General features: G+C 68.6%; 4 protein-coding genes across 4 annotated transcripts in view; 1 reads left to right on the top strand and 3 right to left on the bottom strand.

Annotated features, from left to right (window-relative positions):
• The first annotated feature begins 31 nt into the window (after window positions 1-31).
• On the top strand, window positions 32-9248 carry SSC5D (scavenger receptor cysteine rich family member with 5 domains). The gene is made up of 12 exons (XM_056796551.1): window positions 32-442; window positions 581-607; window positions 996-1304; window positions 1388-1633; window positions 1975-2283; window positions 2393-2710; window positions 3672-3791; window positions 4315-4632; window positions 4922-5728; window positions 5814-6128; window positions 6224-6328; window positions 6711-9248. The coding sequence occupies exons 1-12, from the start codon at window positions 418-420 to the stop codon at window positions 9215-9217; spliced, it is 5406 nt and encodes a 1801-aa protein (XP_056652529.1). The 5' UTR covers window positions 32-417; the 3' UTR covers window positions 9218-9248.
• A 2280-nt stretch (window positions 9249-11528) lies between these two features.
• Window positions 11529-15090, bottom strand: SBK2 (SH3 domain binding kinase family member 2). The gene is made up of 4 exons (XM_001380765.4): window positions 14629-15090; window positions 13117-13356; window positions 12424-12626; window positions 11529-12176 (listed from the first exon to the last, which is right to left on the bottom strand). Exons 2-4 carry the CDS (start codon window positions 13346-13348, stop codon window positions 11598-11600), a joined length of 1014 nt encoding a protein of 337 aa, XP_001380802.2. The 5' UTR covers window positions 13349-13356; window positions 14629-15090; the 3' UTR covers window positions 11529-11597.
• A 113-nt stretch (window positions 15091-15203) lies between these two features.
• SBK3 (SH3 domain binding kinase family member 3) lies at window positions 15204-20155 on the bottom strand. The gene is given in 5 exon segments (XM_003342235.3): window positions 15204-16027; window positions 16029-16241; window positions 16840-17042; window positions 17240-17387; window positions 18201-20155. Coding segments are annotated over 5 exon segments (1110 nt in total). The 5' UTR covers window positions 18246-20155; the 3' UTR covers window positions 15204-15526.
• Window positions 20156-20277: 122 nt separating this feature from the next.
• The window catches only part of ZNF579 (zinc finger protein 579), a 4994-nt gene continuing 4796 nt past the window's right edge, over window positions 20278-20475 (bottom strand). Inside the window, exon 2 of the mRNA XM_056796541.1 lies at window positions 20278-20475. This exon is cut by the window's right edge and continues 1679 nt beyond it. The gene's annotated coding sequence lies outside the window, so the exon portion shown is untranslated.

Below are 20475 nucleotides of genomic sequence, written 5' to 3'. Positions count from 1 at the left end.
GCCTGCTCCCCTTTTCCTGCCGCCCCCTCCCTCCCCCCTTCCCTCCCTCCCTGCTGATGGCTTTTCCAGAGGCCGGGAGGAGGGGCTGTCTGGGCCGCTCTTGCCCCATGAGCTCAGGCCCCGCTGACTCAGCCGCTCCCCATTAGCACATATTTTCCGCGGGGCGGCCCGCCCGCTCCCCAGCTGGCTCCGGGGCATCCCGGGTCAGCCCAGGGTGTCTGGCACGTGGCTGCCTGCCGGGGAGGCCCTGCGGAGGGAGGGAGGGAGGTCCACTGAGGCAGGGCCCGGGCATCCTCCGCCTCCGGCCCCCCCATTCCCCCACGCTTCGTCCCGCTGCCTCCTTCCTCTGCTTGCCTCTTCCTGGTGCTGCCCCTCCTCCTCCTCCTCCGCTGGCTCCTCGGGGCTCGCTCTGCCGACATGAGGGTCGTGGCCTGCCTCCTGGGTGAGTGACCGCAGAGCCCCGGACATCCGGCCGCCCCCAGGAGTCCTGCTCCCCTGCCCCTGCCCTGCCCCCTCGGGGAGCCGGCCTGGCGAGGACTCCCCTCCCGCCTTCACCTCCTGTCCCTCCCTTCTCTTCCAGCGGTTCTGATGGGGATCCAGGCTGTGGGTGAGTCCTCACCGGCCCTCCCTGCTCCCTTTCATCCCCCCTTTGCCCCCGTCCCCAGGGACGCCCCTGTTGGCCTGTTCCCTCTCCGCCCCCCGGGGCCTCCAGGAGCCCCCTCTTCCCAGCCCCCTCCCCATCGGAAACCCACGAGGGCCGGGTGCTCCCCCTGAGGCTTGGGGACCGGGCTGCCCAGACCCCTCAGGACGCCCCCCATCTTCTGGGCCACGACCCGGGCATCGAGCTTCCCTCAGGCTCCCGAGGGCCCACCAGGAGACCCTGAGCCCCAATCCTGGCAGACGGCCAGTGACATCCCCGCCTTGGGGCCCCCCTGAACCCCAGCCATCCTGCTGGGCCACCTGAGGGTCTCTTCTCATTGAGCCCCCCTCGGCAGAACGGCTGCGCCTGGCAGGGGGCCCCCACGGCTGCGCCGGGCGGCTGGAGGTGCGGCACGGCGGCCGCTGGGGGACGGTGTGCGACGACGGCTGGGACCTGCGGGACGCGGCCGTGGCCTGCCGGGAGCTGGGCTGCGGGGGGGCCCTGGCGGCCCCCGCGGGGGCCTTCTTCGGGGAGGGGGCCGGCCCGGTCTGGCTCAGCGAGCTGGCCTGTCGGGGGTCCGAGAGCCGGCTGAGCCTGTGTCCGCACCGGGGCTGGAAGGCCCACATCTGCTCCCACGAGGAGGACGCCGGCCTCGTCTGTGTAGGTGAGAGCCCCAGGCCGGGCCCTTGGGGACCCCTGGGTGGGGGTCTCGCCTCCCACCTCCCTCATTCTGGCTGCCCCCCCCAGGTCAGCGGGCAGCCAATCCGAGGCCAGGTTCAACTGAGGCCCTGGAGCCGGTGCTGGGGTCCGAGCCCTCCCCGACACCCCCAGGTGAGGCCCCGGGATCCCCCCCCCAGAGCCACGCAGAGCCCAGCGCTGACCTCCCCCCTCCCCAAGCCGGGGACCCTGCGAGCAGCCCCAAGGCCCTCCGGCCCCCCAAGAGGCCCAAGTCCACCGGGGCCCCCCTGTTGACTTCCGGAGCTCCCCGACAGGGTGAGTGAGCCCCAGGGGCCCCTGCGAGCCGCAGCCCCTCCCTCACCCCTCCTTGTTCCCGGCTCAGTGCTCAGCAGGCCCCCGAAACATTCTGGGGTCACGGGTGCACCCCGTCTTCTCAGCTCCCTTCCCTCCTCGTGGCCCGACTCCATGGCTTGTCCCCCCCTCGGGCCCCGCGTGTCCCTTGATCCCTGCCTTCCCCCGGCCCCACGCGGCCATTGCCCGGCTTCTGCCTCCCACAAAGGCCCTCTGTGGCCCCCGCCCCGCCCAGGGACCCAGGTGTCCGGGCCCCCGGGAGGAGGTTCCCCAGGCGTCCCGCCTCATTGGGCCCCCCTCGGCAGAGCGGCTGCGCCTGGCGGGGGGCCCCCATGGCTGCGCCGGGCGGCTGGAGGTGCGGCACGGCGGCCGCTGGGGGACGGTGTGCGACGACGGCTGGGACCTGCGGGACGCGGCCGTGGCCTGCCGGGAGCTGGGCTGCGGGGGGGCCCTGGCGGCCCCCGGAGGGGCCCGCTTCGGGGAGGGGTCCGGCCCCGTCTGGATGGACGACGTGGGCTGCGGGGGCAGCGAGCGGGCCCTGCAGGACTGTCCGCGGAGCCCCTGGGGACGCAGCAACTGCGACCACACCGAGGACGCCGGTCTGGTGTGCGAGGGTGAGCGCCGGCGGCCCCCCCGCCTCTCCGCGGCCCCCCCGGCCCCTGCTCCCTTCCCCGGGCCAGCCGGTGCCCTCTGACCCCTGCCCTTCCTTCTCCCGTGCCCTAGGCCCGGCCCCCCGCCTGCGCCTGGCGGGGGGCCCCCACGGCTGCGCCGGGCGGCTGGAGGTGCGGCACGGCGGCCGCTGGGGGACGGTGTGCGACGACGGCTGGGACCTGCGGGACGCGGCCGTGGCCTGCCGGGAGCTGGGCTGCGGGGGCGCCCTGGCGGCCCCCGGAGGGGCCTTCTTCGGGGAGGGGGCCGGGCCCATCCTCCTGGACGACCTGCGGTGCCGCGGCAACGAGACATCCCTGCGGCTCTGCCCGGCCCGGCCCTGGGGCCAACACGACTGCCACCACCGCGAGGACGCGGCGGCCGTGTGCGACGGTGAGACCCCGGGCCGGGCGATGAAGCGAAGGTCTCCTCTCTGCCCTGGGGGCGATGGGGAGCCCCCCCAAGCTCGCTGCTGAACATGGCAGAGTGGAGGGTGGATGGGGCAGGGGTCTGGAGGCCCCTGGACTCCTGGCTCCCTCTGTCCTGTCATGTCACATCCTGTCCGCCTTACAGAGGGAATTAAAAGGAAAGGGAGCTTGTGGGCCTCTGAAGCCCCCAGATCTTTTTCTAGAGGAACGGTAGCACAGAAGTGCCTTTGAACCCAAGTGTAAAACTGCAATTCCTCCCTTTAAATGTCACCTTCTTCAGCTTGACTCAATGGCGTAACCAGTCAGCATGCTTTTGGACCCTGACTTTTGGGGGGGGGAGAGAGGGGGAGAGACAGAATGAGAAGGGAGAGGAGACAGAGACAGACAGACAGACAGACAGAGAATGAGGAGACAGAGACAGAGAGAGGGAGAGACACAGAGAGACAGAGACAGAGAGAAGCAGAGGAAGAGACAAGGGAGGGAATGGCCATGTGCTCGCTCTTCCCAGCTTGCTGTCCCCTCCAGGTTAGGCTGGACGAGGGCGCCATCTTGGTCGGCTCCCCAGAAGGCCATGGAGGCCTTCAGGAGGTTGCAGCGGGTCCAGATCTCTGGGTGCTCCCCTGGCCGTGCCACTGCTAATGGCTGCTCCTCACCTGCGTGCGTGGAGGGTCTGGAGATGTGGAGAGGCAGAGCGTGGGCCAGGCCGGAGCCCAGCAGCCCAGCTGCCTGGTGGGAGGCTTCGCTGGGGAGCTTGAGCCTGGCCTCTGCCCCCCAACCTGGGCTCTCCCTCGAGAGGCTTCTGGCCCCCCTGGCCTTCCCTCTGCCCTCGCTGGGGCCTCGACCATGGCGGTCGGGGAGGGGGACAGCCGAGGACGAAGGGGCTTCCGCGAGGGCTCTCTCACGGCATCTCGCCTTCCCCCTTCCAGGTGTGCCTCTGGGGCTGCCTCTGGCAGGAGGCACAGACGGGGCTCCGGACACCGAGGCCCCCACGGAGGGGCTCCCTTCGGCCTCTGCCACAACCACGCCAGAAACGGGCCTCGAGGAGGGTGAGGGACGGCCGGGCCCAGGGCTTCCTGTGCTCGCGCCTCTGCGGCTGCCCATTTTCTGGGGGAGGAAATCGTGACTCGTGGTCGCACGACAGGCACCCTTAGAGCTCCCTCCCTCCAACCTCCCATTTCACACTTGAGGAAACTGAGGCCCAGAGAGGTCACTCCTAGAGGAGGCAGCTGAGGCCCCTTGGGGGGCCGCACGGGGCGGGGGCCAGGCCTGGGCCTCCAAGTCCAGGGCCGGCCTAGGGATGCCACCCCACTCTGGGGCGGGTGGGAGCAATGGAGCCCCCGCTCTGGCCCAGGATGGGATGGTGGCCAAGGAATGACTTAATCCAGCTGAGGGTGCATCACGGGCCAGGACGCAATCATGGAGGAGGCCATCCCTTCCCTGGGCCTTGGTTTCCCCATCTGTAAAACGAGGGATTTGGCTACACCGTCGTGAGAGGGGAAGAGGTCAGGGGGTTGTCTGTCCCCGGGCCCTGCCCCGCCAAGCCACCCACCGCTCCCCTCTCCCCCATAGGGGCCCCCCACCTTCGCCTGGTATCCGGGCCGGGGCCGTGCGCCGGGAGGCTAGAGGTGCAGCACGGCGGGCGCTGGGGGACTGTGTGCGACGACGGCTGGGACGCGCGAGATGCCACTGTGGTCTGCCGAGAGCTGGGCTGCGGCGCCCCCCGGGAGCCGGGCCCCGCCGCCGGCCGCTTCGGCTGGGGCGAGGGCCCCATCTGGCTGGACGACGTGGCCTGCACGGGGGCTGAGGCCCGGCTGGCCGACTGCCCCGCGGCTCCCTGGGGGAAACACGACTGCGCCCATAACGAGGATGTGGGGGTCGCCTGCGCAGGTGAGGCATCCCCGCCCCCCGGCGTCGAGGGCAGCTTCCTGGGATGGGGGGAGGGCCTGGGGGGCCTCTCTGGACCCTTCCTGGATCGGGGGGCCCTCTAGGAAAGGGGATCCCCCGCCCCGCGCCAGGGAGGCCACACAGAACGGCGAGGCTCCTGCCCAAACGGAGGAAGTCCTGGAGGAGGAGGCAGGGAGTTCTCCTGGGGAGGGGGTGACCCTTCCCCCAGAGAGCCCAGCAGGGTAACCCGGGCATCGCCCCCACGTCGCCCCCTTCTCTGGGCCCGACGCAGGCCCAGACTTCTTCAGCCACAGCTGGACCCCAGCGCCACGAGGGGACGGCCAGGGCCGGCCCGTCCGGAGGTGGACCACTGAGGATCCTGGAGCCGCCCAGACGACGGCCAGCAGCCCCGAGTCACTGGCAAGGACTCCTCATCCCTCCAAAAAGGGGCCTTCAAAGAGGCCGCGGAAACCAACCATGCGGCCACCCGGCCAGACAACCACTAAGGCCCCGAGGAGGCAGACCACGCGGGCTCCCCGAGGCCAGACCGCCCGGGCCCCCCCCAAACCCACCACGCAGGCCCCCCGAGGCCAGACCTCCCGGGCCCCCCCCAAACCCACCACGCAGGCCCCCCGAGGCCAGACCTCCCGGGCCCCCCCCAAATCTACCACGCAGACCTCCCGGGCCCCCCCCAAACCCACCATGCAGACCTCCCGGGCCCCCCCCAAACCCACCACGCAGGCCCCCCGAGGCCAGACCTCCCGGGCCCCCCCCAAACCCACCACGCAGACCTCCCGGGCCCCCCCCCAACCCACCACGCAGGCCCCCCGAGGCCAGACCTCCCAGGATGCACCGCTGCTGACCACTCACTCCTCTGTGGCTTCTTCGGCTGGCCCCGAGCTGGCCACTGAGCCGGCACAGAGACGCCCTTCCCGGCTCCCCCCGAGCTCTCAGGGCCCTGGAGCAGCGACCCGAGTGGACGGGGGCCAGCGTTCCCCGGCCGCTCCCCCAGAGCCAGGCCCTTCCACCCCCGGGGCCGAGAGCGGCACGGCCGGAGACTCGTCCTCCCCCCGGACGTGGCCGGGCCCGGGGGAGCCAGGTGAGGCCCGAGGGGCCGACGGACGGGACGGCGGGAGAGGACGGGGCCGTGGGGGGACTGAGCGCCGCTCCTTTCGCACGGCCAGGCGTCTTTCGGCTGCGCCTCTCGGACGGGCCCGATCGGTGCGCCGGGCGGCTGGAGGTGCGGCGCGGCGGCGTCTGGGGGACGGTGTGTGACGACGGCTGGGATCCCCGCGACGCCGCCGTGGCCTGCCGCGAGCTCGGCTGCGGCGGGATCCGGCCCCGCGTGGGCAAGACCTACTACGGCTCCGGGACGGGCCCCATCTGGCTGGACGACGTGGGCTGCGCCGGCATCGAGGCCTCCCTGCGGGACTGCCCGGCCTCCCCCTGGGGCGCCCACAACTGCGACCACCAGGAAGACGTGGGGCTCACCTGTACAGGTGGGAGGCCGGAAGGGCTGGGGGCGGGGCGGCCGCGAGGCCAGGAGGCCCGAGGAGGCCGGGCCTGCGGCCTCACCAGCGCCGTCTGCCCCCAGGAGACACGGACCAGGGCGGCGAGCTCCCCTGGGCCTGGGACGCCGGCTCTCGGGGCGACACGGGCGACCTCGTCTCCCAGGCCCCCGGGGGCCCCGGGCGTCCAGGTGAGGAGCGGCTCACCCAATAGAGCCCCCCGCGACGACCTCCGCGGAGCCATCCCGGCCCGAGAACCCCACAGGGAGCCCCAGAGATCACCCGGCACCCCTGGCAGCAGGCGCAGCCCAGAGGCTCCTCCCCTCCCCCACAGCCCGCTCCCGCGTCCTGTCCTTCCCTTTCCTGCCGGCGCCCTCGGCTTCCGTCCTCCCCTGGCAGGCCCGAACCCCTCGGGGGACCACGGAGGCCGGACGGAGATGGGTGGGCAGCAGGGGCGTCCCGGGGCTGCGGCCTGCCCGGCCACCTCTGACGTGCCACGCCACTCCGTCCAGTTGGCCACCCCGGTGGTCACTCCCTTAGACCCACCCTTCCTTTTCTCCTTTCTCTCTCCAGATTTCCCCAGCGGATCATGGCCCATCGAGCCTACGGAAGCCCCCAAGGAGACCCCCAGGCCAGATCTCCAGATGGCCACTGCTGGCAGCCCAAGGCTGACCTCCACCCCCGGCCCAGGGGTGACCTCCGCCCCCGGCCCAGGGATGACCTCTGCCCCTGGCCCAGGGATGACCTCTGCCCCTGGCCCAGGGATGACCTCTGCCCCCGGCTCAGGGATGACCTCCACCCCCGACCCAAGGATGACCTCCGCCCCCGGCCCAGAGATGATCTCTGACCCCGGCCCACGGCTGACCTCCGCCCCCGGCCCAGGGGTGACCTCCGCCCCCGGCCCAGGGGTGACCTCTGTCCCTGGCCCAGAGATGATCTCTGACCCCGGCCCAGGGGTGACCTCTGCCCCCGGCCCAGGGATGATCTCTGACCCTGGCCCAGAGATGATCTCTGACCCCGGCCCAGGGATGATCTCTGACCCCGGCCTAAGGTTGACCTCTGCCCCCGGCCCCCGGCTGACCTCTGCCCCCGGCCCAGAGATGATCTCTGACCCAGGCCCAGGGGTGACCTCCGCCCCTGGCCCAAGGCTGACCTCTACCCCTGGCCCACGGCTGACCTCTGCCCCCAACCCAAGGTTGACCTCTGCCCCTGGCCCACGGCTGACCTCTGCCCCCGGCCCAGGGATGATCTCTGACCCCGGCCCAGGGGTGACCTCTGCCCCCGGCCCAGAGATGACCTCTGCCCCTGGCCCAGGGATGATCTCTGCCCCCGGCTCAGGGATGACCTCTGCCCCCGACCCAGAGGTGACCTCTGCCCCTGGCCCACGGCTGACCTCTACCCCTGGCCCAGGGATGATCTCTGCCCCTGGCCCACGGCTGACCTCTGTCCCTGGCCCAGGGATGACCTCTGCCCCTGGCCCATGGCTGACCTCTGCCCCTGGCCCAGGGATGACCTCTGCCCCCGGCCCAGAGGTGACCTCTGCCCCTGGCCCAGAGATGACCTCTGCCCCCGGCCCAGGGATGACCTCTGCCCCTGGCCCACGGCTGACCTCTGCCCCTGGCCCACGGCTGACCTCTGCCCCTAGCCCAGGGGTGATCTCTGACCCCAGCCTAGGGATGACCTCTGACCCTGGGCCAGGGATGATCTCTGACCCCAGCCTAGGGATGACCACTGCTCATGATCCAGGGCTGACCTCTGTCCCTGACCCAAGGCTGACCTCTGCCCCCAACCCAGGGATGACCTCTGTCCCCAGCCAAAGGCTGACCTCTGACCCCAGCCTAGGGATGACCACTGCTCTCAGCCCAGAGATGACCACTGCTCCCACCCCAAAGCTGACCTCTGCATCTAGCATGCAGTTGACCTCTGATATCAGACTGCTTCTGACCACTGATCCCAGCCCACAGCTGACCCCTGACTCAGACAAAGAGCAGACTCTTGCCCTCGGCTCACAGCTGACCCGCGACTCTAGCCCTTGGCTGACCTCTGACCCCAGCCCACGGCTGACCCCTCGGCTAACCCCCGACTCCTCCCCAGTGTCAGCAGGGACCTTTGACCCTGACCTGCAGTTCATTGGGGCTCCCACCCCTCAGCTGACCTCTGACCCTAAGGGAGAGCTCACCCCCTCCTCCACCCCACGGCCAACGCCTGATGCCACCCAACCACCGACCCCTGAGCCCAGCCCGCCGGTAACTCCGCGTGCTCTCCCACGACTTAGCCCTGAGCTCCCTCCCGGCTCCCAGGAGCCCACGGCAAGCCCCGCGGCCCCCCGGCTGAGCCCCGCCTGGCCCGTCACCACAGAGCTGGCCCCAGAGCTCCGTCCGACCTTCCAGGAGGCCAGAGTCCCCGCGGCCGGCCCGGGGACTCCATCCCCGCAGACCCCCTCAGGGGGCAGCTCCGGTTCTTCCGTGGCCCCGGACGGACGCACGGCCGGTCCGTCCCGAGCTTCCGGAGGGTCCTCGGGCACAGCCGGAGCCTCCCCCCTCCCGGGGTCCTCGCAGGCCCCCTCCCCAAGCCCCGGGCCCACCCGCACCCCCATCCCCGGAGGTCCGAGCGCCCCGCGGACCTCGGGGGCCGCCGTCGTCCCGGAGGAGGGTCCCGGCTGCGCCTTCCCCCAGCGCCCTCCCCCAGCTGGCTCTGGCGGGGCCGCCGGAGCTCCCTCGCCGGGTCCCGGTGACGCGGAGCCCGGCCGGTGTGCAGCGGTCACTCCGGCCGGCCCGACCGTCCTTCGGGTCATGGCCTGTGAGCCCCCGGCCCTGTGGGAGCTGGTGGGGGCCGTGAAGGATGTGGGCCGGCAGCTGCGGGTTCTGACCCAGGCGGTCCAGCAGAACCGGGACGAGAGGAGGGCCGCGGCCCTGGAGCTGGGGCGGCTGGCAGAGGCCGTGAGGGGCCTCGGCGATCTGGGCCGGGCCCTGAGAGGGCTGGTGCAGGCTTCGAGGGGCCCCCCGGGGGAGGGGGAGGAGGAGGAGGAGGAGGAGGAGGAGGAGGAGGAGGAGGGGGGACCCCGGAGAGGCGATGTGTGAGCTCTGCCCGGGGTGAACAAAGACCAGCTGAGTGCCACGTCTGCGTTGTTTACTGGAGCGTCCGGCCCGGGCACCGAGGGGGGAGGGGAGGGGGCGCCCCAAGGACATCCAGGGCCCCTTCAGGAGGCGGCCCTGCTCCCGGGGATCTCTAAGCGCCCCTTCCTAGGGCCAGCCCGGCGGAGAAAGGACAAAGCGTTCCTGGCGTCCGGCAGCAGAGGCCGGAGAAGGTCATGCCTCCTGGCCAGCCCCGGGCCGCCAGGGAAAGGCCAGGAGGGTCCGGTTACGGGGGGGGCCGGGGGTCCTGATGGCCGAGGCCTCACGCCAACTGCTCCAGAGCTCTCCGGGCACGCAGGGAATTCTCAGCTTCCCCTCAGCCGTGAGCCCGCGACGGAAATAACTTCTGACCGGCCCTGGGAGGGGCTGCCGTGCCCGCCCTGCCGGGTCAGGGGAGGCCGGGGGCCGCGGCGCCCTCCCCGGGCCCCAGGGCCCCTCTCGGGACGGGGGCGACGCCTCGGCCACCCTCGGCCGGGCAGGAGCCGGGCGGCGGGCCGGAGGCCGGGACGCGTGCCCTTCCGGGGCCAGAGGACGGCTCGCCTCCCCGGCCGCCGCGGGTGCGCTTCGTGAGCCCGCCCAGCGGGAAGCCGGAACATCTGCCCGGGCTCTGGACCCCGCTGTGGGGGCGGGCGCGGAGGCCGGGAGCAGGGCTCGCCCGGCCTCCGGGTTCAGCTGTTCCCGGGACCTCGGGCCGTGGTGTGACCTTGGGTGGGGCTCCGGGTCAGGCTGCTCCAGCCCTGCCAGGCTCCACATCCTGCGGCCGGACGCCCCCCTCGGATTTCCCAGGGCCCTGACAGAGGCGCCCCGGCCCGGGGGGCTTCGGGGTGGCCCTAGACCATGGGGGGGGCCGGGGCCTGCTGGGGACGCTAGCAGCGACAGTCACAGAGCGGCCGGCCCGGGGGGCCTCCACGGGCCTCAGCCACCGTCCCACAGACCCCCGAGGGCCGCCGGCTCCCGGGGCAGCTGCCTCTTGTCCGGCTCATTATCGCCCACTAATCTCCGGCACCTGGCAGCAATTAACGCCTCCCCCTCGCCTCAGTGGGACGCGGCCGGCCTGATGGCTGGGGGAGGGGGGAGGCACAGGGGGGGGGGCTCTCCTCCCCCCCCCCGCCCTTTGGCCTGGGCCCACCAGGCAGGGCGCCGAGCGAGCGTAGCGGACAGAGAGGAAGAGGGAGCGTTTGCACCCGGCCCTGGGAGGGAGCCAAGGCCCCAGCTGGTGATGGGCCGGTCAGCCGCCTCACTGGCTCACACTCGCACACACTCACCCAGGAGACACGGCCCAGGCACTCCCGGAGCATCGGCCGGGAAGGCTGCCTGTCCTTCCTTCCTCCGGCCCCCAAATGGGCACCGTCACGGAGTGACACCCACACAGTCGGACCCAGGGACACACATGGACAGACAGACCAGGTGCTGGGAGCCATCAGGCCACGACGCCCTGACGGAGTCCACGTGGTAGCCAAGGAGGCCACAGAGTGGCCCTTGGCGACATGTGATTGCCCACTCGGTCCCCCCCTTTACTTAAATTCTTCTATATTCTTGTCAATAAGATTGCCGATTCTGGTTGCGCACAGGTGGCTTCGTGCTCCCATTTCCGTGGGAGGAGCTTGAGCTTACAGACAGCCCAGGAAGCATTCATCCGAGCCAGCCTCCGTAGCCTTGAGGCTGAGGGGTCCTGGGCACACCGCTGACTGAAGGGTAGCCTGGCCCTTGCCAGGGCTTGCTAGGGAGTTTCCCCCGGTGAGTCACTGAGGCATGTTGAAGCTCAGCGGACCGGGCCGGTTTGTTTGCGTCGGCTCCATGAGAATGTTTCTGTGAGAGGGAACGTTCTGGGCTCGGCCTGTAGCTGTGCTTTTGCTGGGAATGATGTGCCTGAGTAAACGTCGGCCCGTGAGCGCGGTCTGCTCTTTTGTTGACATTTTGGGGAATTGGGCTACAGGCGCTTTGAGACGAGGGGGAACGATAGACGTGCCAATTCATAGGTCAGGGGCGTGGATGAGGGAGGTCATGCAAGGGGGACGGAGTGGGCAATCACATGTGGCCTCCTTGGCTACCATGTGTGACTCCGTCAAGGCGTCGTGGCCTGAGGGCTCCCAGCACCCGGGACGGACAGACAGGTCCAGGGACACACGGACAGGCCTGGGGACACTCACACGCAGACACGGTCACACATGTGCTCCCCGAGGACCCCCAAACACACTGTGTCCTGCAGTCCCAGAGAGGCCGCCCCGGCCAGCCCCAGCAACCACAGGCGCAGGATGGTGCCCCCAGAGAAGGGTCTTCAGGCTTTATTGAAGGAATGGGAGAACCCACACCCTTCCCTCCAGTCTCACTGGGCACCCTCCCCTTCCCCGTCCTCCAGCTTTGCCCTCTCCTTCCAGGCCTGGCCCAGAAAGGGCCGCACCGAGCCTACGAGGCCCCTGTGGCGCGGCCGAGGGTCCAGCAGCGCCCCCAGCAGCCCATCGGCAGCCGGGCTGAGGCCGGCCCAGGGAGCGGGGCGGTCGCAGGCCTCACCGGAAGCCCTCCAGTCCAGGAAGTCCTGGTAGAAGGGGTCTTCGGCGGGCAGCGGCCGGTCCCAGGGGAAGTAGCCGGTGAGGAGGCAGAAGAGGAGCACGCCCAGGGCCCAGGCGTCCAGGGAGGGCTGGATAGGCAGCCCCTGGGGCCGGCAGCCGGGGCCGCAGAGCTCGGGCGCCGTGTAGGGGATGGGGGGCCCGGCCAGGCGCAGCAGGGTCCCTCGGGGCCGTGTGTGGCCGAAGTCGGTGAGCTTCACGCGCCGGCAGCCCGGCTCGAACACCAGCACGTTTTCGGGCTTCAGGTCGCGGTACACCAGGCCCCGGGAGTGGATGTGCTCCAAGGCACAAGCGATCTGCTGGGCACAGAGCTGGGCCGCCGCCTCGGGAAGGCCTCTCTGCGGGAAGGAGGGGGTCAGTGCCCTCCCCCGGCCTTTGCTCGGCATCCTCCCCCCAGACCGGGGTCACGTGACCCCGCGAAGCTCCCGGCTCCGTCTGCAGACTCCCCCGGAGCTGGCCCTTCTCTTGGCCTCCCTCCCCTCCGCAGCTGCCCTCTCTGTCCCACCCGTGACCCTGCCCCCCCCCAATGGGTCCCAGTTCAGATTCTGGTGGACCATTGGGAAGCCCCAAGTCAGGCTCTCCCACCTTGGGCTGGATCAGGGCGATGAGGTCCCCCTGCAGGGCCGGCTCTGAGAGGAAGCCGTAGCCGTCAGGCGTCTCCAGCCCGATGCCGTAGGTAGCCACGATGCCGGGGTGAGAGCCGAGTGCCAGGCCCACGCAGAACTCGTAAAGGAAGCCTTGACGGGTGGTTGAGGCCTTGGACAGGAGCTTGAGGGCCATGGGAGTCCCTGGGGGAGCCCCGAGGAGGAAAGCGAAGATGGGAGGGAGGGTGGGACCCTTGGGAAAAGGGGGAGAACGCAGAACCCCAGAACGGCCGAGGGACTGGCCCCAAGGGATTCTCCAGCATCACAAGAGCAGAGCCCAATCCTCTCATTTGATAGATGGGGAAACTGAGGCCTCGAGAGGAAGCCGGCTTCGCCAAGGTCACTGGGCCGGCTGGCAGAGGCAGGACTTGGAGGCCGGCCCGCTGGGTGCCCTCCTTTTACACAGGGGAAGCTGAGGCAAAGAAAGATGACCGGCCCTGAGGAGCATGGGTCCAGGCGACCCCCAGGGCCTTGGCCATCAGTCACCCCGGCTGACCCTCCCGGGTTCCCTAACACCCAGCTAGTGAGGCCGTGGCCGAGACGCCAAGCCGTATGAGGACATCAGTTGGGGCCATCCCTCCTCTGGGAAGCCCGAGGTCCTCTTCCCCTCGCCCCCTCCATCCTCCCTGATTACCTCTCTGCCGGTGAGTGACCAGCACGACTCGGCCGAAGCGGCCCTGGCCCAGCTGGCGGACCTCTTCGTAGAGGTCCTCCACCTCGGCGTGCACCAGCGTCTGGGAGCTCAGAGTAAGCATGTCTTCCAGGGCCCGGGCGGCCGCCTGCCCCTCACGCAGCTCCTCCATGGTGAGGTCTTCCGGGGCCCAGCTCAAGGCCTCCTCCTCTGCCTCTCCCTTCTCTCCTGTCATGGCCAACTCTGGAAAAGGGCAGCCAGACAAGGGCCTTGGGAAGGTTCCTGGGGAGCCTCAGGAGCGCCTGCAGGCTCTGGGCTCCCCCAGCGCTCCCTCCCTTGACCACCAAAGATCCCTGGGGGGGGAGCTCTAGTCAGACTTAGCCAGTGGTGGGGTTGGGGGTAGAAGGAGGAGAAACCTAAGGCCGGGGCCCCTCAGGGATGGGGCCGAGTGACCGCGGGCCCCTCTGGAGCCAGCCTTCTGCAGCCCTCCCCCTGCCCCCAAACTAAGCCTCCAGTGGGAGGAAAGATGAACCAGGCAGGAGAAGCCAGCCCCCACTGTTTCCAAAGCAAACAGACTTGGGGGGGGTCAGACTCCTCAGTTCAAGAGGAGACAGGTGCTGCTCACCCCCAGGGGCAGGGTTAAGAAAGCTGAGGCAGGGTGGGGGTGGGGGCAGACAAGATGGAGACAGGAATTTGGCACCAGGCCCCCCCCCCACCCCTCGGGGAACCCAGGAGTCCAGGCCACAGTCTAGAGCTCCAGCAGGGGCCCCAGGGTCCATGCGCTAGCTGGAACCCCCCGGAAAGACACAAGGGGCCTGGCTGCCCCAGCCCCCAGCTTCTCCTCTCTGAGTGATCCGGGCAGCCAAGGCCATGGAGCCCAACTTTAAGGGCCTGGGGGCTCTGGAGCAAGGTCTTCTTTGGTCTGGTTTTTGCCCAGGAACCCTGTAACCACCCACAATCATTTCTCAGGAGCAAATGGGCCCCCAACCCTTAACACCCTTCCTGGCTCCTGTGTTCTCTCCTGGGCCCCCAACCCCTCCCAAGGACCCAGGAACCTCCCCCATCTGTTTTCAGGAACCCCAGAATCCAGACCCTTGGTTCTCAGGGCCCCTTTAGGGCCCCCAGGTGTCCCATCCATGCCCCCAGCACCTCTCTTCTGGGAAGGAAGGTGCGGCCGGGCCCTTGGAAGGACCCCAGGCCCTCTCCCCATTTGGGACCTTGCGGTTAAGCTTCTAGGCCAGACTGCTCTCCAGTTCCGAGGAGTGTGAGCCCCCAGCTACCCCTCCATTCTGATCCCAGACCCCTAAGGCCCCATCCCCAACCCTACCAGGCCCCCCGTCCCTGTCCCCATGAGGGAGCCAGGTTCCAAGGCCTGAGGAACACCAAGGTCCAGTCCCCTTGCCAACAATTCCACGAAGGAGCCCAGTGCCAGGACCAGCACAGAGGCGAGTGGTGGGGTTCCCCTGGCCCCTCCCCCTTGGGGATCCCCCAGCCCCAGCCCCCCCAGAGCCTCACCTCCCCCGTGGGCGCTGGGTTTCTGTCACTCTCTCCTCTGGTCAGTGCCCTGGCCGATCTGGGCAGCTGCCAGCCCCAAGCCAGGCCATAGGCTCAGAGACCCCGCCCCCTTCCCCCCTGCCCCGTGGGGGGCCTCGGCCACACCCCTGCCCAGGCCCTGCCCCCTGCCCCCACCCCCCAAGGCCAGAGCGACACCATGTGGGCCCTTGAGTAAGTGAGCGGGTGGGCAGTGGGCAAAGAGCCGGGCACACAGCCGGCCCTGGGGGTCCCCCGCCCCTGCCTCTCACCACATCGGTCTGGAATCCGCTTGTCTCATCCCTGAGTGCCCGCCGCCCCCTCCCTTGTGCTTCTCCACAACCCTGCCTGTCTCTGGCCCACCAAAGGGGCATTGATTGGGGGAGGGGCCACAGGGCCTGGGCAAGAGCTGCCCCGGGGCAGCAAGGAGGTGCCAGGCTCCCTTTGCGCCCCGCCCGGGGGCTGTAGCCCTTGTCCCACATTCCCTTGCCCTGGGCCTCCCTTCTTCTTCCTAACCTACTTTGTGGGCAGAACGGGGAGAAGCACGCAGAGCTCAGAGCCTCAGTCAGATCCTTCCCTTTATTACCCATGTGACCTTGGGGCAGTCACTTCCCCCCTCCACAGTCCCCGGAAGGCCCAGGGAGGGGGGGCCCAGGTGTCCCCAATCCCGCTGGGCTGGGAGCCGGCCGGCAGAGGTCCCAGGCGCTCTCCCCAGGGTGTCCCCGCAGCCGCCACCTGGGTCCCAGCCTGGGGAGGAGGTGAGAGGGCTCACCTTTCACCCCCTCCCCCCGCCAGCTGTCTCTCCAGTCCAGGTGGCCCCCGCCGGGCTGGGGTACGGAGGGGAGACTTGGCCGCAGTCCAGACCACCTGCCCTGCCACCTGGTCAGGGAGTCCCCGGGCTGGCCCGACGAGCGCCCTCCTCCTCCTGCTCCGCTTCCTCCTCCTGCTCGGCCTCATCCAAGCTGGCCTCCTCTTCCCCTCCGGCCCCTTCCTCCTTCCCTCCTCCCTCGCTGTCCTCCTGCAACTCCTCCTCCTCCTCCTCCTCTACCTCTGGCCAGGGTCCCCCCCCCAGCCAGGCCTCCCCGGCCCAGTCCAGGACAGCTGTGGGGCGGCTCCTCTCCTCGGGCTCCAGGGCCAGCAGCCCCCTGAGGAAGGCCTGGGCAGCTGGAGAGAATTGGTCCCAGGGGGCCGGTGGCAGGGCTGGCTGGGGGCAGGCTGTCTGCCAGATGGCAAAGGCCTCGAACCCGGGGTCAGGAGCGAGGGCCACAGACCAGGGGAAGTGGGCCGTGGCGGCACAGAAGAGGAGGACGCCCAGGCCCCAGGAGTCCAGCTCGGGCCGCAGGGCCAGGGTGTCGGGGGGCCGCAGGAGGCAGAGTTCCGGGGGGGGCCGAGGGCAGGGGGCCTGGCGGGGCAGGGGCCGGAGAGCCCTCTGGCCGGGTCAGCCCAAAGTCTGCCAGGGCGACCCGACGGCAGGCTCTGTCAAAGACCAGGACGTTGTCAGGCTTGACGTCGGCGTGGACCAGGCCCCGGGCGTGCAGGAAGTCCAGGGCTCTGGCCAGCTGGACCCCGACGCGCTTCAGCCGAGGCTCTGGGAGACCCTGTGCGGGGACAGGCTGGGGGTCAGAGCGGCTCCTCCTACCCCCCTTCCTCCACTCTATCCTACGGAGGGGCCTCTAGAGATCCTGACTAGGCGAAGCCAGTGTAGAAACCCTCCACCCCTTCACCTGGGCCCTCTCTGGAGGCCAGACCCTGGGGCTAACCCTCCCGCCCCGACTTGCCCCGGCCCAAAGTCCAAGCAGCTGGGCAGGGAGGCCACAAGACGCTGCTGGTGGCCAGCCTAACCCCATCCCCAGCTCCAGGCCTCTCCAGGCACCATCTTGGATTGAGCTCAGGAAGGACTGCTTCGGCTCCCGGCTACGTCACTTCCCCTCTGGTCGACTCAGTTTCCTCATCTGTACGGCCCTCCGTGAGATGACGGAGCAGATGGGCCCCAGCACTGTGGTCCTTGGCGAACACCATCTACATTGGCTGGTTGTCCCCATGCCCAATACCAGCTTCCCCGCACACTCTCCCCACGCCCAAGCTAGGCTGCTGCTCCAGCATTCCAAATCCTGCACATCGCCTGGAGCCAGCGCCGCCTCCTGGGGCCCAAAGCTCGCTCCTCGGCCCCTCCACGCCGCCTTCTTGCCATCTCACCCTGTCTTCCAGCATCCCGCTGAGGTCCCCACAGGGCGCGTACTCCTGGGCAAAGGCGTAGTGGTGGGGGCTCTGGAGTGGTGGCGCCAGGGTGCTGAGCAGGCCCGAGTGGCAGGAGACACAGCGCCCCACACAGAACTCCCGGAGGAAAGTGGGCCAGGACGCACGGGCCCGTGGGAGCAGCTTCAGGGCGACGGGAGGACCTTGGTGAGAGGAGAGCAAAGCAAGGAGGTGTCGGGGGTGAAGAACCTCGGCCTGGGCATGTTCTGGTCCTCGCCGTCAGAGGCCGAGGCTGGAATTCACCGTCGCCGCGCCCTTTGTGGACCGCAGGATTCCAAGTCCCGGCTCGGCATTGTTGGTCCCCATATCCCGTGTCCCCCCATCACGAGCCCCTGCTCACCCCCTCGACGGGGCCGGGCCAGGAGGACACGGCCATAGGTGCCAGCACCCAGCTCCCGGACCAGCCGATAGCGGGATCTCAGGGTCCTGACGGGTGTCACCATGCCGGCCGTGAAGTCCATGAGACTCTGAAGGGCCGAGGCTGTGTCCTGCGGAGAGAGAGATCCGCCAAGAACTCAGTGCACGGCTCGAGAGCTCCCTCCCACTCTCTGGGCCTCCATCTCCAAGTCTGTAAAAGTAGGGACGGGTTGGACCATCTCCAAGCTTCCTTTCTCTCCTGGGGCGAGAACTCCGGACCCGGGAGATGTCGAGGATCCAATGGGTGGAGTTGAGGGAGACGGAATTTCCGCTTTCAGAGTGAGGATATCAAGCTTAAGTCATATCCCTCGCGACAAATCCCCATTACAAAACGCCAGGCGTCCTCCGCATCTGCTTGAAGACCGCCAGTTAGGGGGAGCTCACTACCTCCCAGGCAGCCCCTGAAATTTGGCTTGTTCCAATTATTGGGAAGCTTTCTCTTCCCTCGTTAGGGCCCCCTAAGGAGGCAGGAGGGGTCAGAGGGTCCTACAGGGGAAAGCGGGGGTCAACAGCTGGGTCACTGCCATAGGGCGGGGTTGATGACTCACAGTGAGTCATCCCGAGGAACTGGCCCACCTGTCTCTGGGCCTTGGAGAGCGGGCACCATTTCACGCTTCCCCCCTTACTCTTGACCCTGCCAGCGCCCCAAGGCTCCCCTGAATAGCTCGTCCAGGGAGAGCCTAGCCACCAACCCTCCCCCAACCCTGCTGGGCCCCTCATTTTCTCCCTCTTGGTCTCTGTTCCTTTTTCTAGCTCCCCCATCTTTCCGGGTTCCATATTCCTTTCGCTCTATGGAGGCCTCTCTGCTCATTTCCCGATCCCGGGCTCTTGCCTTTCTCCAGTTCTTTGATGTCTGCTCCCCTCTGTGCCCCCACACTGCTCACCTCAAAGTCCCCATCCTCAAGGCTCTCTGGGTCCCCGATCTCCATGTCAAGGTCGTCTTGTAGCCCCTTTCCAGCAGCCCTGGTTTGCACAAAGCCCCACCTCTGGCCGTCACTCCAATCTGTCCTGACGCAGAAAAACTTTGTACTCCCCTTGGTGTCCCTGCAGAGAGCTCTGCTTTCTCTCTTGGCCCTGGTCTCGGCTTGTCTCTCAGTTTCTCTCCTCCCTTGGTCTCTGTATGTTCTCTAGGTGTCCCCAACTTTCCTTTGGGGCTTTTGTCCTTGCTCTGTCAGTCTGGCCTTTCTCACTTTGGGGGGGTGCGAGACAGACAGAGAGACAGAGACGGAGACAGAGAGAGAGAGACAGAGAGAGACAGAGAGACAGAGGCAGAGAAAGACAGAGAGAGAGAGAGAGATGGAGGGAGAGAGGGAGAGAGAGAGAGAGAAAGAGGGAGGGAGAGAGAGAGAGAGATGGAGGGAGAGACAGAGAGAGAGAGAGACAGAGAGACGGAGACAGAGAGAGATGAAGGGAGAGAGGGAGAGAGAGAGAGAGAAAGAGGGAGGGAGAGAGAGAGAAAGAAAGAGGGAGGGAGAGAGAGAGAGAGGAAGAGAGACGGAGAGATGGAGACAGAGAGAGAGATGGAGGGAGAGAGGGAGAGAGAGAGACAGAGAGAGGGACAGAGACAGAGAGACAGAGACAGAGAAAGGCAGAGAGGGAGAGATGGACAGAGAGAGGCAGTGAGAGAGAGAGGGGGAGAGACCGAGGCAGAGAAAGAGAAAGGGAGAGAGGCACAGAGAGAAGGAGAGAGAGAGAAGAGAGGGAGAGAGAGGGAGAGGGAGAGACCAAGGCAGAGACAGAGATAGAGGCAGAGACAGAGGAAGAGGGGGTGGGGGAGAACCTCCTACCTCCCTGTCTGTCTGTCTTGGTTGGCTGAGCTGGGTCTCGCCTGGTGCTGAGGCTGGAGACCGCCCTGGCCCTCTCCTCAGTGTCTCTGGCAGTCTAGGCCTCTTGTGCCCCCCCTTCTGCCCCTTATCGGGCGTCTCTTGTTTTCTGTAGTCTCTGCTCTCGCCCTCTGGCTCTCGCCCGCTCTAGCCCGTCTGCTACGGGGCTAGTTCTCCGTCTCTCGTCTTTGTCTCTGGGCCGCAGCCTGTGCCGGGGGTGTGGATGGGGCCAAGTTGGTGACAGCGACGTGTGGCCCCCGCCCCCTTCTTTACCCCCCCTGACCCTCAGCCCCCCTTCCCCCTTCCAAACTTAGCTTGGCCAGGGCCCCGGGCTCTCGGCCCAGGACAGGATCGAGACGGGACAAAACGTATTGTGAACCCCCGGGGGCCGGGCCACAGGAGGAAGCAGAGGCCTCCCCCCACTCTGCGCTCTAGCCACTGCTGGCTCAGAGGCCCAGACCCCCTCCCCTAAACTGTGGGGGAGGTAAGCTGGGAAGGCTTCCTGCAGGAAGGTCCCAGCAGTGGCTGGCAGGGCTACCCGGGGACAGGGTCTGGTGCCGAATGTGGCCCCCAGCCCCGGGTCAGAGGTCTGCAGCTGGCAGGAGGGGGTTGTGGGATGCTGTGGGCAGGGGCTGAAAGCTCGGGCTGGGCTGCAGGCGTGGTGTGGGCCCGGGAGGCCCTGGCCCCCAGCCTTCCATCTGCCAGGAAGACCCGGATCCCGACTGGGCTTTTCACCTCCTCTTTTAGCCACACGGGCTCCCTGGGGGGACCCCACTCGGGCTCGGGCCTTGACCTCCAGCCGTGGACGCCGTCTTCGGGCCGGAGAGCCTCAGTGGCCACGGCAGCGCCCCCTCCCCTCCCCCAGACAGAGGGGTCGCTTGAGAGCGGCCCTCCGAGGAGTCGCGGCCGGACGCAGGGTCTGGGTTCGAAGCCCATCTTCAGAAGGGATCTCGGAGCCCCGACTCCCGTGTCTGGCTGGGCAGGGCAGGAGCGCCTGGGCCCCCGGCACGCTCCAGAGGCCGTCCATGGTTCTGTCTTTGTCTCCCGGAGGATGGACGTCTGGGGGAGGGCAGGAGTCGGCCTGGCGGAGGGGACCCCTGAGCGCCCCCCAAGCACAGACAGCCCCACGGCCTGGCCCTCTGGGCTCCACAGTCGCGTTTATTCATAGACAGACATGGGAAGAGGGGACAGACGCGGCCCCGAGCCCGCACCCCGGGATCCCCGCACCCCACTCTCCTGGAAGGGCCGGGCTGGGAAGCGGAGAAGCCCCGTCATCAGCTCCGCTGGGAAGTGGCCCCGAACTGTCATCGGGGTGCTGGCGGGGGGCCTCCGGGTC

Source organism: Monodelphis domestica, chromosome 4 (genome assembly GCF_027887165.1).
Source record: "Monodelphis domestica isolate mMonDom1 chromosome 4, mMonDom1.pri, whole genome shotgun sequence".
In the NCBI taxonomy this organism is placed as follows: domain Eukaryota; kingdom Metazoa; phylum Chordata; class Mammalia; order Didelphimorphia; family Didelphidae; genus Monodelphis; species Monodelphis domestica.
The sequence above is the reverse complement of the archived record's forward strand: the minus strand, read 5'-3'. Positions and strand labels throughout refer to the sequence as shown.

Coding starts and splice junctions, on each gene's coding strand:
- SSC5D (XM_056796551.1), top strand. CDS start 418: ATGAGGGTCGTGGCCTGCCTCCTGG. Junction 443..580: donor GGTCGTGGCCTGCCTCCTGG/GTGAGTGACCGC, acceptor CTTCTCTTCCAG/CGGTTCTGATGGGGATCCAG. Junction 2,711..3,671: donor CGCGGCGGCCGTGTGCGACG/GTGAGACCCCGG, acceptor TCCCCCTTCCAG/GTGTGCCTCTGGGGCTGCCT.
- SBK2 (XM_001380765.4), bottom strand. CDS start 13,348: ATGACAGGAGAGAAGGGAGAGGCAGAGGAGGAGGCCTTGAGCTGGGCC. Junction 12,627..13,116: donor GGTCACTCACCGGCAGAGAG/GTAATCAGGGAG, acceptor GGGCTCCCCCAG/GGACTCCCATGGCCCTCAAG. Junction 12,177..12,423: donor TCGCCCTGATCCAGCCCAAG/GTGGGAGAGCCT, acceptor TCCTTCCCGCAG/AGAGGCCTTCCCGAGGCGGC.